This window comes from Notamacropus eugenii, chromosome 1, assembly GCF_028372415.1.
Source record: "Notamacropus eugenii isolate mMacEug1 chromosome 1, mMacEug1.pri_v2, whole genome shotgun sequence".
Lineage (NCBI taxonomy): Eukaryota > Metazoa > Chordata > Mammalia > Diprotodontia > Macropodidae > Notamacropus > Notamacropus eugenii.
Genome location: NC_092872.1, coordinates 509550904 through 509567475, shown reverse-complemented (window position 1 = coordinate 509567475; position 16572 = coordinate 509550904). Strand labels below are relative to the sequence as shown.

Sequence of the window (16572 nt, the reverse complement as noted above, 5' to 3'; positions counted from 1 at the left end):
TTGATAATTGTGCAGTGTACTCAAATTTTTCAATAAGTCCCTTACAATTTACAAAGTGCTTTCCTCTACAACACTAAGAAGTAGATACTGAATTCTCATTTGGGGGATGATGAAACTTGAATACTAAAGAGATAAAGGACCTTAACTATGATCACTAAGCTTGTGTTTGGCCATCTTCTGACTTCAACTGTGTAGGCCCCAGTAGATGACACACATCTAATAGTGTAGTTGCAATTGTGTCTGACTCTCCATGACTCCATTTGTGGGTTTTCTTGGCAAAGATACTGGAATGGTTTGCCATTTACTACTTCCCATCATTTGCAGATAAGGAACTGAGGCAAACAGGGTTAAGTGACTTGCCCAGGGTCACACAGCTAGTATGTATCTGAGGCCTTGAACACAGGTCTTGACTCCAGGCTCAGCGCTCTAACTATCCTCAAAGCATACTTAGTGAACGGTGGTTGTGGTGTGTGTTTCTTGTGATTTAATGGGTCTGTCGATATTCTCAAGTAAATGTATGTACTTCATACTTGTGCATGTGGACAGACCCGCACGCACAGAGGGAGGTACCTGTGCATACCCAGTAGATGTAAATGTGAACCGGAATTTAGTACCTTAGACGAATTTAACCCGGGTAGGTGCAGGTGGGTCAGTGGGTTGGGTGTGGTTGGGTGTGCTTGTTGTTGTTCTTGGGGATGGTGGGAGATAGCGGTTGGGGGTGGGGAAGAGGCTCCATGCACGCATGCGCACCTGGAGGGCGGCCCTGGCTTCCAGGTGTGGGGTTCTGGCAGTGGCAGGTCGACCAGTTAAAGCGGCAGCTGCTGCAGGAGTTCGACTCCCCACTGGGAGGCTGAATGGCTCTGCTGGGGAGACTCGATTGGCAAGTATGTGTCTTTAACTGCTCACAGGGAGCGGCGCCGAATGTTCAAGCGCCGGAGGGCCTAGGCTGGGGCAGCGGCCCCGGGTTTCCCCCCTTACTGTCTTGGGAAAAGATTGGGAAGGAGAGTAGATTCCCAAGCAAAACGATCCACAGTCTAGACCAGCCTGGGCTGACTTCCCGGGGGACTGAGGAACAAGGGTGTCTTCCCTGGAGTCTTCCAACTTCAGTTATCTTGGATGTTTCTGTCCCAAAGTCTCTGTCCCTTGACTGTGCACACCTAGCCCGAGACGAATCGGTGGCCGATCAGGTGAAGGTGGTGAGACCCTGGTGCTGGCTCTTTCCACTCTGCCCTGGGGTCTCTGTAGGGTAAGGGACAGGCGAAAGAGGCCAGGAGAGCGGTTTGTAGTTTGGCTGCGCTTTTGGGCAGCCAGCAGCCAATTGCCCGGTGGGGAAAGGCCGTCGCCCCAGAGTCAGTCGGTCTGACTGCCCCGCCGCAGGGATAGGCGCGCTGGGGCCTCAGCCCGTTCGCCCCCTCGGGGCTCAGCGGGCCTGGGCTGGAGCGCACACCTGTTTGAAGGAAGTTTTCCCTCTAGCGCTTTGCTGTTTTTTTGTACCCCACCTGCTTCTTGCTCCTTTTCTTCCAAGACCCCTCCACCTGCTGCACGGATGGTGGTGAGAGGGAAGATTTCTTGCTACTGGAAGGAGCGGGTGATTCTGTGTTCGGTTGTTTTGTGTGTGGGTCAGGGATCAGGTTAAACTGGAAAGAAACTTTCCCCAAACCCAGGGGTGTGGCTGTTGCCTTGGCTCTCGGTGCGGCCGCCTGACTCCCCCGAAGGGGGTCCCAGTCGACGCCTCGAACCGGTCAGGGAGAAGCGGGATTCAATGTCTCTGGTTCGTGCCCGCCTCGGGTGCGAAGATCGCGAGGCGAGGATTATGCCCTGGATAAAAGAGACGAGCGCTCCCACGAGTTCTTCCTCAGCCTACCGAGCCCAAGCCTCCTTTCCGATTTTATTTCGAGGAAGTGAATACGAGGGCTTCTCCGAAGAAAACGTCCGTAGATCAGAGAAGCGCCATTTCGTACTTAAACCAAGGAAGGTTTTTAGGGCCGATAAACTGCAGGAGGTATAGGGCTCATGGAAGCCTTCTGCCGCCAGGGAGCAGCTAGCTAGCTCTCTGTGGTTGGGGGACGAAGCGTCGGTCAGCACTGCATCATTCCAAGCTTTGCTGTAAACTTGGCACGGAGACACTTTTCGAGACTTATAGGAAAGTACATATCGCAAAAGTTAGGCTTTTCCTCGCAAATATTAGAAATCAAGGCACCAAATACTAACCAGTTTCTCCTTGCTTATCAAGGAGGGAAGGAAAGCAATGACAGCGAATCCCTTCCTTGGGAGTTACTGGAAACTCTTTCGAATCAAAAAGCATTTATTTAGTATCCACTGTCTACTGGGCATTGTGTTTGTTCGTCTCTGGTCTAATCAGTGTACGACTTGGAATGTGAGATTATGGACGGAAAGTGCCTGGCTTTGGGAAAGGTGGATTAAGGCATTTTTCGGGGGGCGGGGTATATAGATTTGGGTGAAGGGGTGTTGTAGACATTTTGGTCCTCAACTACCTGCTGCCGATCTAAGTACTGAGCACCAGGGCAATTAATTGTCTTTGCGTTTTGGTGCAGTTAAATTCTGCACCTTTCCCAGTGCCAAGTACAGTAGGCACACAGCCCATGCTTGTTTTTTCAACAGTTGTCTTAAAAGGGGAAGGAACGGAGCTCGCCATGTCTCCTCTAATACTTCACAAGACGTTTTTTCTCCTTAGGGACCCCCAAGCGTCTAAAGTGCTTCCCCAAATCAATTTCTTTATGTCCCTTTTTCTCAGCCTAAAGGGATTTTTTAAGAGACTTCGGTGAAACCTGTGCTTATTAGGACTAGAATTTTCTGTAGGAACTATCTCCTTTCTCCTTGGATACCTTTGGCTCCCTTTGAAAAAACTTGGGAAGTTCCCTGGGAATGGGGGGGGGGGGGAACGACACAAAGAGTAATGTAAAAAAATGGAAACCTGTCTCCCTCTGATACAAAGGTCTGTTCCTAACCTCTTGTTCCCTTCACCACCATAGCCCTTACTAATCAATAGGTGTCTGGAATTCTGTGTTTTTGCAGTGGGGAAAGACATTTGTTTTTAAGTTAAAAATTATGTAATATGGAAAAATGACCGACTCTAGCAGACTGTACCCAAAATGGGAAAATTAGGTGGGATTCAGAGGTAGAGGTTCTTAGGTTCCTTTATAGTGGAGTAACTTCTATGGTTGAAAGCAGGGCCTCTGAACCCTTCCTTTCCGGCCACCAGTAGGGAATGGGGGGGGGGGGGGTGGAGGCGGAGAAACTGCATTGATGGGGTGGTCTGCTAGCCTAGAAAGGGGAGGGGGAGCCCATCTTCCATCAGAACCAGCTCTCAATCGGTTTGAGGCCTTCTACTGTTTCTCTGCTGTTCCCTGCTCCCATGTCGCATTTCAGAAGGGATTTCCCACCAAGGGCCCCAGTGGGTATTTTTAGGTGCCTGTGTTGGGAGAAGGAACAGTCATTTCTCAAATTTAACCTCCCGAGACTCTTACTCGTTGCACATTTTGTTCCAAGCTGTGAATTCGAATTTATCTTGGCGAGCGCTGGAATTCAGCATTTGAAAGGACTCCTGTCAAAGAAAGGCCACTCATCAATGTCTTTCAAAATACACTGAGGAAAAATGACAAAACAATTCTTTTTTTAAAGAATGGTTAAATGAAAATAGAAGTGATCTAATAGAGTTGCCTTTGTAGTTGTGTTTATAGACAGAGTCGTTACAATTATATCTCAAATTGTAGCCTGTAATGCAAAAATGGCTTCAAATATTCGATATGGTTCTGAACCATTCTCTTCTTGAAGCATTTAATAGCTCAGAAAAATCTTCTGGGGCATAGCTGAATTATGGCTTAAACTCTCCCAATGCAAGCAAAATAACAGACATGCAGTGTTGCACATTTTGCTATTCGACTCCCTCATTTGCAATTTCGATTAGAATGCTTATTTTAATTAACCTATTCCTCTTCCCCCAAACTGTTTAACCCCTAGAAGTGGAAGTCAAGGAAACTTGACTTACTTAACATTTATTAGGGTTCCCACATCCTCTCTCCCTTCCTTTCTGGAGCCACATTTCGATCGACTGTTCAAACTTCGTTTTTTGCCATTCCCATGGACAGAGGAGGCAGGTCCCTTGTACAGAAACTCCCCAATACAAGTATGGGAGCGCTGGAAGGGAGCAGGGGCTGGGGCAACTAAAGTGAACATGAACCAACGGACTCCTTTCGAAACCTGGAATAGGCAAAGTAATGTGGTATTCCTTGCATTGGAATTTAAGAAATAGTATCTTAAAATACTATATAAACGTGAATTGCTGTTACACAACTGGCAGTGATAATGGTGCATTAGAGCATCTGCCTACCGTTACTAGGCAAGCTTGGCCCCCTTCAAATCGGCTGGGCTGCCTAACTGTAAACACCAGTCCGCTCCCTATGAGCCCCTCTCGGACTGTGTTTTTCGGCCACTGCACTCTCTTAACAAGCTACCCTGCTTTTACTCTCGGTTTCTTCACCAAAACAACGACCCCACCCAAAAATCAATAAAGCATGCTTGGTTAGGAGCTGGGAGTGCTAAGAAAGGCGCGTTTCAGCCTTCGGCTTTCCTCTGGCAGTGCTGTTTGCGCACTCCATAGCGCTGGCTCCGCTCTTTACACCCCCTTCCCACCCTTCTATCTCCGTTCTGTGCGTGGGTCTTGGCTCGACGCCAGGCCGAAGCGCGCAGCGTTTGAGAAAAGAGAGCGGGGGAGGAGTTCTGGGTGGGGCCCGCCGGGTCGGGCCCCTGTGAGTGGCTGATTAGGCTAAGTGTCTTCGGAAAGTTGGGCCTTCAGTGTAGTCCCGGGGGAGGAGTTATGTTAATTTTCTTCCCATTAAGGCTGGCTGGGTGCGGGGGAAGTGCTGGAACAGGCAGAGATCCTTGACCATTCCAGAGAGAAAGAGAGAGAGAGAGAGAAAGGAAGGAAGAAAGAAAGACAGACAGAAATCGGTACCACCTCGAAGCAGCTTCCCATGCAGTCCCTCTGAAAGGGACGGAGTGCCCAGCCCAGTCAGTCTGGGGGGCGGGGAACCAGCGACCGTGACCCCAACTTTGGATTTACCACCTGGGGGGTGGGGGGATCCTGGATCTTGGCGATTATTTTGGGGTACACCGGACGCCATGTTGTGGAAATTAGCCGACAACGTCAAGTACGAAGAGGACTGCGAGGTGAGAAAGGCGCAGTCAGGGCGGGGATGGGGGAACCCGGCGCCCGCGGGCGGATTTTAAGTTAGGGTAAGAAGGTTCCAGGAGTTCGAGCCTCGCGCGCCTGGAGTATGAGAATGGGCTACTTGGTTGGTAGGAAAAGGGGCAGGAAATCAGGGGCTTTAGGGGAGAATGAATGTAGGGAATGGTGAACTAATTGCAACTAATGGTCCGCTGCCACACTTACAAGTCCCGGCGCTCGCGGTTTTTACCCGTATGCCTCAACGCGTCCCTGGCCATTCTTGCTTTTAACCCACTACCACCTAGGGATCAGAGAGGAGAAAGTGAGAGTGAAAATTCTCCTAAGTTTATGTGGGGTGGAAGGGGAAGGGGGAGAGAACCTTTTTTTTTTTAATGGCTATCTCAGACTGCAGCTTGGTATATAAAGTAGGGAGTCATAATAAAAGAAATTAAATAATGAAGGAAAGAGGGGTCGATGACACTTCCAATTCCCTTACTGTCACTTATAAGGGGCCCTCGCCTACACTTAATCCAGAATTTAGGAAAACATAAAAATATGAAGCTTTAAGGGGTTGGGGGGGGCGGGGAGGACAGATGAGGCCGTAAGCGTCCTAGAGTGAAAAAGCCTGTTTGACAGGTTGAACTAGGAGCTTCGCAGAGTGGGAGTGGGAGGGAGAGGGAGGAAGCCGGCGAGCGGGAAGAGGAAGACGACGCATAGAGGTAGGCGAGGTCTGCGCTGCGTGGAGCTTCAGGGAGAACCCTAAACCGGACCGAACGCCTTGTTAGTGCTGTGGGACAGGCAGCGGGGATCGGGGACAGCCAGTTGGGACAGTAACTGGACTTAACTGTCTTCTGCAGGACTTGTTTCCCTCCACTAGGGGGAGGATGCTTTTTCTCTAGGCTCCTCCTATGACCACCCATACCCCAAAGGTATCGGGGATAGTAGGTCCTCAGGAGAACCCAGTTCGGCAGCTACGTTTCGGGCTGGGGATACTGGGAGCGGATGGTGACCGTCTGAATCAGGGACGAAGTGCCCCAGTCCCTACCCCCAAACTCCCAGCTAAAAAATGTGATGCTTGCTCTACCTCCCGCCGTCTGAGAAAACAGCTTCTTGAGACGGCTGGAGGCTGCGCCAGCCCCAGATGCTTCGAGTCCCAACTGTTTACTTGCCAGGTCTTTGGGATAAAGACTTCCCTGGTCCAAGTATAGAGGAGCGAAAAGTTCACGTGTAGCTGAGCCTGGGCCTTTACCTTTTCTCATAGACTAGTTTTAAAGTATCCCAGGAAAATAAAAAAACAACTAAGTCTCTAGTCTCTGTCCCCCAACGAAAGGGGTTTATGCTCTTGGCTTTTTTTCCGCAGTCCCGCCTTGGTTGCGTTGCCTTCTCATTTCTACCTTGACCCTAAATAAATGCCTCTGCCTCGGCTCCGTGCTACCTACGGTGGTGGGCGGCACCTCCTTCTCCAGCCCCGGCTGCATCTGCGCGATGTGGCGAGTTTTTGCTGCCTGGGCTTGAGTAGGTGCATCAGCCGCGACCCTTTCTCCCACCCAAATGTCCCTCCACCCAGTTCGTCACCGCGAGGTGTCCTGGGGGGAGGAAAAAGCGCCTTCCCCGCCTTCCTGCGCGTTGCCGCCCGCTACTACCACGCGCTGCCTGCCTAACTTGCGATCCTGATCGCATGCGGTCGCGGAAGAACATGGAGAACCGCGCGGTGGGTCTTGCACCTTTGGACGCTTCTGCGGGCCTGGGAAAGAGGTGTTTGGGGTTCTTTTGGGGGGACTTATGTGTAGTCATTTAATTTGTAGCTGGGGATCAGAACTGAATTTATCTCCGTCCGGTATAGGCAGTGAGTTCAAAGCCGGGCGGAGAAGACGCGCCGCAAAAGTTAGGGGAAGGTTGAGAACCAGCGATTTAGAGAGGTTCTTAATTGCCTGGCTCTCCCCATGCCCAAAGCCCCGTGGTCTTTTCCTTGGGCAGCATTCGATTATTCCCCCTCCCCCCTTTTTCAGGGAATTTATTGGCTTCCTGGGATGCCAGTGCCCCTCGCCTTCGTTTTGATTGCTTTTGAATGGGGTGGGGTCTCTTGACTGTTACGATCCTAATCAGGGACAAGAAAGGGAGGGGGAGGGGGAAGCATGAGGTGGGACTGGAATTGGAGGGAGAGTATAGAATTGGGGCTGGAGGATCTTGCTCACTGGATTTTCGCAGAAGCGGGGTTTTCCTTCTTACCCTCCATTCTTTCTCACTTTTCTTCTAGGATAGGCACGATGGGAACAGCAATGGGAACCCCCGCCTCCCCCACCTCCCAGCAGTCAGCCAGCACCTCTACAGTCCCGCGGCCCCACCGCTTTCACATTCAGGGGCTTCTGACTTCCAGCCGCCTTATTTCCCACCGCCCTACCAACCCTTACCCTATTCTCAATCTGCGGACCCATACTCCCACCTGAGCGACCCGTTCGCCATCAACCCCCTGCACCAGCCTGCGCCGGCGACCAGCCAACAACAGGCCTGGCCCAGTCGGCAAAACCAGGAGCCAGCTGGCCTGAGCCATCACACGAGGCCGGGCCTTGTCCCTCACCTCTCGGGACTGGACGCCGGTGCCCCAGGGACAAGGAGGGAGACTTACAGACGTTCTGAGCTGCTCCTGCAGCCCCACAGCCACGGGTTAGATGCAGCCCTGGTGGAAAACCTGGGCTTACACGACATGGCCCATCAAATGGAAGATGTCCAGGTGAGAGCAGTCTGGGACAGCTGTAAGAGGGAAACTGGGGAAGCAGGTTTGGATTTTTTTAGGCCGAGTCAGGATTGCCACTACTGTCCTTTCTAAAGTTTCTCAGACTGGTTCTGTTTACCATTCTAAATAGAAACTGTCTCCTCTTTCCCCTAGAATGTGGAAGACCAACATTTGCTGTTGCATGATCAGACAGTCATCAGGAAAGGTGCGTTAATTATAATAAGCCTTCCCTTCCCTACCTTTCTCTTAGCTATCCCTTCAGACTTAGAAGGGTGAAAAAGTCTTTGGGTCTTAATGTCCTCTACATCTATTCATATCAGGCATTCAAAGTTGTTTTGTTGGAAACAGACCAATGTATTTAAATGCAGAAGCCCCAAGAAGTAGACAGATTTTAGTGGAAAAAGTCAGGTTTTAGACGATGCCTATAAGTTTTAAGTGAAATTCTCAATTTTTACTTTATTTGATGAACGAGTGTTCATCACTCAGAATCCGGTAATGCGGCCTGCTTTTTTCCCTCTAGCAAATGCTGTGTCTGGAAGGAACTAGAGAGAGGAATTTTAGTGGAATGCTACATAAGAAAATAGGCTGTGGGTGATTTGTACAATAATGTGGCAGAAATTGGATTGCTTGGCTGGCTATTTCTAAGATCTGTCTCAGTGTTACTAGTAGTCTGGCAAACCTATAGAGGAGAGTGAGTTACATTCAATTCTCCTGTCTCTCTGCATCAGAAACTTACACTATGACTCTGTCCAGATTCTAAAATGTTGCTGGTTAATTTGAGTGCAAATGATTTATTACCATTTTAGTTTTAAGAATACCAAGGTCACTTTCAATTCATTTTGCTAAGATTTGAGATTTCCAAGTGGAAAAAACTTGTTCCCTGGATTGTTTAAAATTTTAAACCTGCTGGGTGAAAGTTTTACAATTTGACTTTTTTGTGGTAGATCAAATTTTTATTTCTTTTAGTACCTAGCTTTTCATCTTACCTTCCTACTTTTAGGAATCAATTTGAAAAATGTTAAGTATGGAAATTAGCTGCATTTGGATAGAAGTGACAAGCTGTTTGGGAAAAAAAAAGATTTAGTTTGCTGATAATCAGGGTGCCTACAGATCCTGAATATTGCTAGAGAATTCTTGCCAACTATATGCAATTTGAATGTGTCTGTTTTGTTTACTGGTGTTTACTTAGATTCAAAGACTAATAATCTTGAAACAGGAATTTTCCAAGTCATCTGTTAATAACTTTCGCATCTTATTGACGAATGCATTTATTAAACTCCTTAGATAACTATGTGCCTGATACAGCACCACTAGGTTCTAGAGATACAATTAAGATCCAGAATGGTGAAAATAATCTGATTGACAAAGGTTACCCAGCTCATTGGTAGTAGAACAAGTATTAGAAATTGAGACACCTTGGTTTCCTTGGCCATAGCTTCCCCTTACCCCTCCAACACACACTTTGTTTAGTAACCCAATAGTGACTTAAAATGAAGGTAGTAGAATCACAATCACCTGTCATCTCCAGCATTTATTAAGTACATACTATGTTCCAGGCATTAGGCATGAAGACACTCACTATCTTGCTTTCATACCTTCTGACCTTTTTTGACAATTGTTGTTTGTTCTTAACAGGTCCTATTTCAATGACCAAAAGCAACTCCTTGGGTCTTCCCTGTCAGAAGGATGGGATGCTAGGAGCAGTGGTTAATCATAATGAAGTATTTTGCTCTGTCCCTGGAAGACTTTCTCTCCTCAGCTCCACATCCAAATATAAAGTGACTGTAGCTGAGGTTCAGCGAAGACTTTCCTCTCCTGAATGCTTAAATGCCTCCCTATTGGGTGGCGTTTTGAGAAGGTGAGGGGAAACCTTCTTTGGGTAGTATTCATCCTGGACATCCAACTGTGGTAGGGTGTTGTATAAAAGGTCTGGGAAAGTATTTTTAACATTTATGTAACTTTGAATCTAACACTGAATTCTAATAGACTCAGTGAGTTTTAAACATACATTTCCCTTTCGAAAAGTGTTAAATGTAGAAGAAAGTGCTAAAATGTATCTAAAAGCAAGTTATTATTTAGTTAAAATCTGACTCCTATACTATATGGGAACCATTCTTAAGATGTTCTCATAGTTACTGTCTAAATGGTTAGCTTCCATTGGCTCTTTTCTTTGTGCATTGTCATTCATATGTTTTTCTCTCGATTTTGTGTTCCATAACTGTTAGCTTTAAGAATGAATATACATGTTGGCTTCTGCTAAGTTTTGGTTTTGTAATGTATAGAAGTGATGCAGTTACAGAAAGGAGGTCATTTGGAAGCAGACCCAAATTGATATTTATGGTAATCTACGTCATTAAGTGAAATTTAATTGTCATTTTACTTTTGTTACTTGATACCTCAATGCTGGTCACACTTTCCATTCATAGAGCCAAATCCAAGAATGGGGGCCGATCTTTGCGAGAAAAGTTGGATAAAATTGGTTTAAATCTTCCAGCTGGAAGACGAAAAGCTGCTAATGTGACGCTATTAACTTCTTTGGTAGAAGGTCAGTATGCTGGATTAATGATTTTATTCCTCAGATAAGTTGCTCCATAGTTGCGAGGGTTAGGTGGGGAAAAAATAGAAGCATCTTTGGAAAATGAGGTGCGTGTGACTTCTAAATTGTAAAGTATATAAAATTACCAGTTGGTAATCTTCCTAAAGCAGTTCCTTGAATGTCTAAAATAGGCTGTATTCTAATTGTTTTAACCAGATATTAGTATCTTACCTATATTGATTAATAATATTTGCCTGGCTGACCGCTGAAACTTCAATGACTTAGCATTTTCCATTCTTTCTCACATGTGTTGAACTGAGTACTTAGTTGTGATGGTAGGAGTAGTTAGAGGGGGAAATCATTTTGAGGTTATCTTTTTTTCATTCCTTAGAAAGTACTGCAGGTGTTCTGTATGGTCCATAAGGTGGTATCAAGGTGGGGGAGGAATTCAAAAATATGGAAGGGGGAAGATTTTTAATGATGTGAGGGAGGGGTCTAGTAGCATTTATATAGCATTTTAAAAATTGCAAAGCTGCCAACATGGGAATCCTTAGAATTCATTTTTCCAATATGACCCCTCTATCTCAGAACTGGAAACAAACCACCTTTCCCCCTCCAAGTGTTTCTGAGCCTGTAGCACTTGTTTTCTGGCATATAAAGCTGGGAACAGGCCTTGGGCCTCTCTTAGTGGAAGACCCCTGGAAAGTTTCCAAGAACACAAACAAATACAACTTTTAAAAAAGAAGAAAAACTTCAACTCAAGCATATTGTATTCAGGAAGAAAATGGTCTGGAACACTGAGAGGATTGTAGTATACAGATTGAGCAAACACTTCAGTCTCAGCCCAATCATCAGTGTAGTTCAGGCTCCCCGTGTGGCCTAAGGGAAGTCAGTGAGGAGTCCGACCTGGGGAGTGAGATGCATTCTGGACAGGATAGGACTCTTGTCTGGAACATTCTTGGGCCTGATGGGATAAAGAACCATTCAGGCTGTCCCTCTTCAGTTCAGTACTTCTTGTGTCAGAGGAGAGCTGGCTGTGAATTCAATTGCTTCAGTCTAGTTTTGTCCCGATTCTGGAGTGTTTGTGATTTTAGCTATAGGTGTGAGCATATAGTATGAAGAGAAGTGACAGATGCTTTTCTTAGCCTTTATTTATCTTCTTCCATTCTATTTTCCTCCCCCCAATCAATAATTTCCCCCCTCCTTCATAAGGGGGCAATAACACATAAATACAGTTGGATAGAAAGGTCGTCTTTGGTAGTGGAAGAAAGCAATGTGTTGGATATACTGGAAATTTTGAGAGTCTTCAACTGGGTTAACTTAAATTGGATCATCTGGAAAGCTCTGCCAGTAAAAAATGCATGTTAAAGTGAGAGTTGGAGAAAAAAGTGATATGCTTTGTAGTCTCTTTGCCAGCTAGATATATCTGTTAATAAAGACTTGGTTTTTTCCCTCTCTTTGTTAGTATAGGGATCTATTTTTTACCAATAAAATACAGCTTACCTACTGTGCAGCTTGTCTTGGGTGTTGTCAAGGTCACTGTGATTATAGATGACATGCTTAGCAGGACCAATATATGTCAAAGGTGGAGCTGAACCTACCTTTTCCTGACTTCAGGAGGCCCGTAATCATCTACTACCTACTCCAGTGGCCTTTCAAAGACTGCATTTAAGAAATGACGTTAGTTCAAAGTCATCTGACTTAAGCCAGAGTGTGTTCCATGATTAATTTTATAAAGTAAAAAATTGTATTATGAAATGAAATAGAATTATAATTGACTAGGTTTTGTGGAAGTCCCATAGGTTGGGGTTTAGGTTGTATCTGATCTATATTGAATGTTGTTGGCACTACACACCAAATTGCATCCTGAATCTTTGAACTTTTACTGCTGATTATTAATTTATTGACATTCTTGCATTTTCCGAATGCAAATTTGTTAGGATAGAAATAAATAAGGACAAGATAGCACTTTTTTGTCTCTTCTAGCTGTAGTAACACCCTGGTAGTTGTTCTGCTTTGGGCTCGGGTTTGACTGGAATTGTTCCACTATTATAGGTGAAGCTGTGCATCTGGCCCGAGATTTTGGTTATGTCTGTGAAACTGAGTTTCCTTCTAAAGCAGTAGCTGACTATTTAACTAGACCACATTTAGGACGGAACGAAATCGGTACCAGAAAGAACATGCTGCTTGCTGCTAAGTGAGTATTGTGGCAGGTTGCTTATAACCAACCAAAGTTTTTTGAGTTCTTGAAGCACGTTGAGACAAAAAAGTTGATATTTAGAAGCAGAAGAAATGAGAAGGTACATTTTACAACAAAGCCTTGCCTTTCAGTAATTACAAAAGGAATATTTTAAACTGGAAGACACACTGTCATGGCTCTCCTTCCAAAAAGACATCTTTGAAATAATTTTTTTTTAAATCCTTGTATTTCTTCAGATGTATTTTTTTAACATGTGACTTGACTTGACAAGTTTAAAGAGACATTGTACACCTTATATCTGGGTAACAGGTTTCAGATGTTGCAATGATGAGGCTCAATGTATATGTGACATGTGGCTAAATGAGATGTCCCCCATTCAGCTGCTGCTTATCCATTGCAAATCAGTTACTGCAGCTGAAGAGATTCTCACCCAAACTAGCACTAAAGTGATTTTAAAATTATGGTGAATGAAGCAGAACTAGTAGAAATTCAGGGCTCCTGCCTGAAGAACATGCTGGCAAAAACAAAACTGAATAACAACCAAAACATTGGTTCCATGAAAATAGCTGACTTTTGAAAGATGAAATTGCTTTGAAGTGATATGGGAGGCTTGGCAAAGACCCCCAGGTAGTTAGTTCTCCATGAGAACTTGCAGGGTTTCCTTGAGAACACAGAACAGTTCAGCTCCACCCCCCCCCACCCCCCCCCAAAAAAAAACTTCGATGATATGTTCATTGACATGTTTGTCTTCCTTTGTACCTTGAAACTGCTTGTTCATGGAGATTTCTGTTCTCTGTCTCTTAGACAAATCTGTAAGGAATTCACAGATCTTCTCACTCAGGACCGGACGCCTCTTGGAAATGCTAGACCCAGCCCAGTTCTGGATCCTGCCATTCAAGGCTGCCTGACTCATTTCAGTCTAATAACGCATGGCTTTGGGAGTGCGGCCATATGTGCAGCCATGACATCTGTCCAGAACTACCTAAATGAGGCATTAAAAATAGCAGACAAAACCTACATGAACACTGGCGACCAAAGCCCCGCTGAGTCCAACAAAACTATTGAGAAAATGGATAAGCACCGGAAATAGAAGGGGGAGGAGGGGAGTACAGCCTGGGGAAAAGTTCAAAAGGACTGAAGCTATTCTCCATATGACAGACTATGGGATTGTCTTCTTGCCTAGGGGACAATATAGAAAAATTTGTTACTTTATTAAACATCATCTTATTCAGGATCCTCATGATTTATACACCCTCTCATTCTGGAGTCTTATGTTTCTAAAGCTGCAGTATCTCCAAACATTGTGGACGAGTTATCAGAAGACTACAAGCTTGGGTACTTGTTGGGTACTTGCTCCTTAAACCTTTTATCCCTTTTCACCCTTTCCCCCTTGCTCTAAAAGTGGTGCTAAAAATGTTTTTGAACCTCTAAAATTCCCAGTGCTGATAGCCAAGGGTGTAGAGTATTTTGGATGCTATTAATTAAGAATTATTCCTTTTAAAGTCAAATTTTCATGGATTTTCAATGCCAACAATAACCATTTTGCAGTATTAGACTATGTTTAGATCTAGCTTCATTCGATGTTTATCTAGCTTCCTAGATCATACAAGTCTTACCCTATGAAGGAAAAAAAATTCTATTTGACCTTGTTACTGGATGACATTTGACACACTTCCAAAGGAGATAATTCAGGTTTTTGCAAAAGTTTAGTCAAAGTCTGTTGTAGGTGTTTTTTGTGTTAAAGAATATTGAATTAGTGCTTAAAACTGAAATGTCTTGAAAAACTTTTTCTCAAGGTGTTATCAGCTTTATTTGCATATTTATATTGGGTCTGTTTTTAAAAAACAAAAAACTTGAAAATACTAGGCACATAACATTTTATTAACTTTTTTCTTATTTTTTTTTTTTTTTGCCTTAATAGGCAAAAAAGAAATACTACCAGGGAGGCTCTCTGTGTATTAAGAGAAAGAGTGTGCTGAATGTACATATTTATTTATGTGTAATTTAATGGGATGTGTAAATACTGGTGAACTTAATTTTTTAAATGGGGTTCAAATTTAATTTTGGTAACTTTTAAAAGGGAATGGGGTGAGCTAAACACGTCTTTTAGGTTTAAGCACAACAAGTACATATACTATACAGGGTATTTAAAATGTTTGGACTTTTAGAGAGAAAATTCCAATTTTCAATTCTTGCCACTGAAGTTACCTAATCAAAGCTCTGCTTGTTCACAAGGCAATAATTGTAACATCTCCCTGATGACTTGCTCCTGCAAAAATGAGCGAGGGTTCAGTGTGTGCAAGTGACAGGTTTTAAATAACCACCTATTTGTAAATGTTCCCAATATAATTCTGTTGTGTATATGATAACTATAATAATAAAAGTATTCTCAATAGAAGCAAAGCAGTGGATGTTTGGTTGAATGAAAGTTGTTTTTCCTTTTTAAAATTCATAACTGAAGGAATTGTGGCAGTTTGTGTATATATATATATATTCTAAATTGTGAGTCTAGTTAACATGATGGGCAAAAGAGATACCAGGAGAAATCAGTCTTTTTCATTAAAGCAATCTTCTGAGTCTTATTTTCCAGGAGAGTCCTCAGGGACAAGGACGGTAAGACATTCCCTGACAAGGGACATGACTTTAGCATAATGCAAGCAGCCTACTACAAGATAGTAATGTTTTCAGTTAACTTTAATTATGTATCTCCTGTAAAAATTTAACTATCATATTCAAGGTATTTTAATCATCTCTGCTGCCTCTGCAAACTAGTGAATGGGGGCCCTTTTGAGGAGTTTTCTGTAGCAGAAAGAAAAGGCTGGCAAGGAAGAGTGTTTGCAGAGATCTTGGACACATACCGCCAATATTTGATTTCAAGTTTTAAGTACTCTGGCATATCTTCCAGGAAATGACATGTTTATAGTTTGACTAGTGTAGCTTTGTTTTTGAAAGGAAACAGGGAGTATAGGCTTTTCTACATTGGATAAAATCATTGATCCATCAACCCTGGTTTCTTAAGTCCTTAATTCACAGTTCTTCCCAAGTCCTTTTGTGAGTATCTCTTAAAGCTAGCTTCTACTTTCTTTTCTAGTCTAATATTTTGTGCCTTGGCAGTGATTAAATCTGGGCCACTGAATGTTTGTAGGCTGATTTATCTGGTTGGTCTCTTCTATACATGCCAGTTGGTTTGCTGAAGCAACCACTGAAGAGAAGTGGACTTTTTGGTGGTGGGAGAAATTGGTTCGATAGTTTTCCTTATGGAGAATCCTTGCTTTGGAACATGACAGTTTTGGGAAAGTGCTTCTATTCATCTCAACATCTTGCTGGCTTAGAGAGCTGTGCCTAATTGCAACTTTAGACTATTTACTGGAAATGCCCCAAAGACAATTGAGGAGAAAGAATGTGGATAGGGATGACTCAACAGAGACTTAGAGTAGTTTCTTAGGGCCCTGAGTGTGTGCTGGTTGTTTCTCATTCATATTGTGAGCTTCCTAGACAGTGAACCATCAAGTTCTATGGCGTCTATCTAGTATATTTATTCCTGGCAACAATGGACTGACTTTGTTTTCTTGAAATGCCACCGACCTGGTGCCAGGGAAAATACCTAATTCTCCAGAAGATCCATAAACATGACTCCCTAATTAAACAGTGCCTACCTCTTAGCACTTCCATAAAATTAAACTATATAGCTCTCTGTTCCTGCACGGTGTTTTTTAAAACAACTTAACTCTGCTTATTTGCTCATTTGAATCTATCCAGGCCTCCTCCTGCCTCACATCAGGCTAGAGCAACGAGTGGTTGGAACAATGCATTGCTCATGGCCTGTTCTTTAGACCACCTGTATCTTTCGTTCAAAGTACCCCTTCCTTGCATGACAACACATTTCAATCAGTATATCACATTAGGCTGTTGTA

General features: G+C 44.2%; 1 protein-coding gene across 2 annotated transcripts; it reads left to right on the top strand.

The window, feature by feature from the left end:
* The first annotated feature begins 738 nt into the window (after positions 1-738).
* On the top strand, positions 739-15056 carry TFAP2C (transcription factor AP-2 gamma). Of its 2 annotated transcripts, none has more exons than XM_072633465.1 (7): positions 739-884; positions 7446-7919; positions 8076-8127; positions 9558-9780; positions 10349-10467; positions 12514-12655; positions 13463-15056. In XM_072633465.1, exons 1-7 carry the CDS (start codon positions 855-857, stop codon positions 13746-13748), a joined length of 1326 nt encoding a protein of 441 aa, XP_072489566.1. In that variant the 5' UTR covers positions 739-854; the 3' UTR covers positions 13749-15056. The 2 variants fall into 2 exon arrangements, with proteins under 2 accessions (XP_072489566.1, XP_072489567.1); XM_072633466.1 differs by lacking the exon at positions 739-884 and adding an exon at positions 4860-5190.
* The last annotated feature ends 1516 nt before the right edge of the window (positions 15057-16572 follow it).

Coding starts and splice junctions, on each gene's coding strand:
- TFAP2C (XM_072633466.1), top strand. CDS start 5,143: ATGTTGTGGAAATTAGCCGACAACGTCAAGTACGAAGAGGACTGCGAG. Junction 7,920..8,075: donor ATCAAATGGAAGATGTCCAG/GTGAGAGCAGTC, acceptor TCTTTCCCCTAG/AATGTGGAAGACCAACATTT. Junction 9,781..10,348: donor TTGGGTGGCGTTTTGAGAAG/GTGAGGGGAAAC, acceptor TTCCATTCATAG/AGCCAAATCCAAGAATGGGG.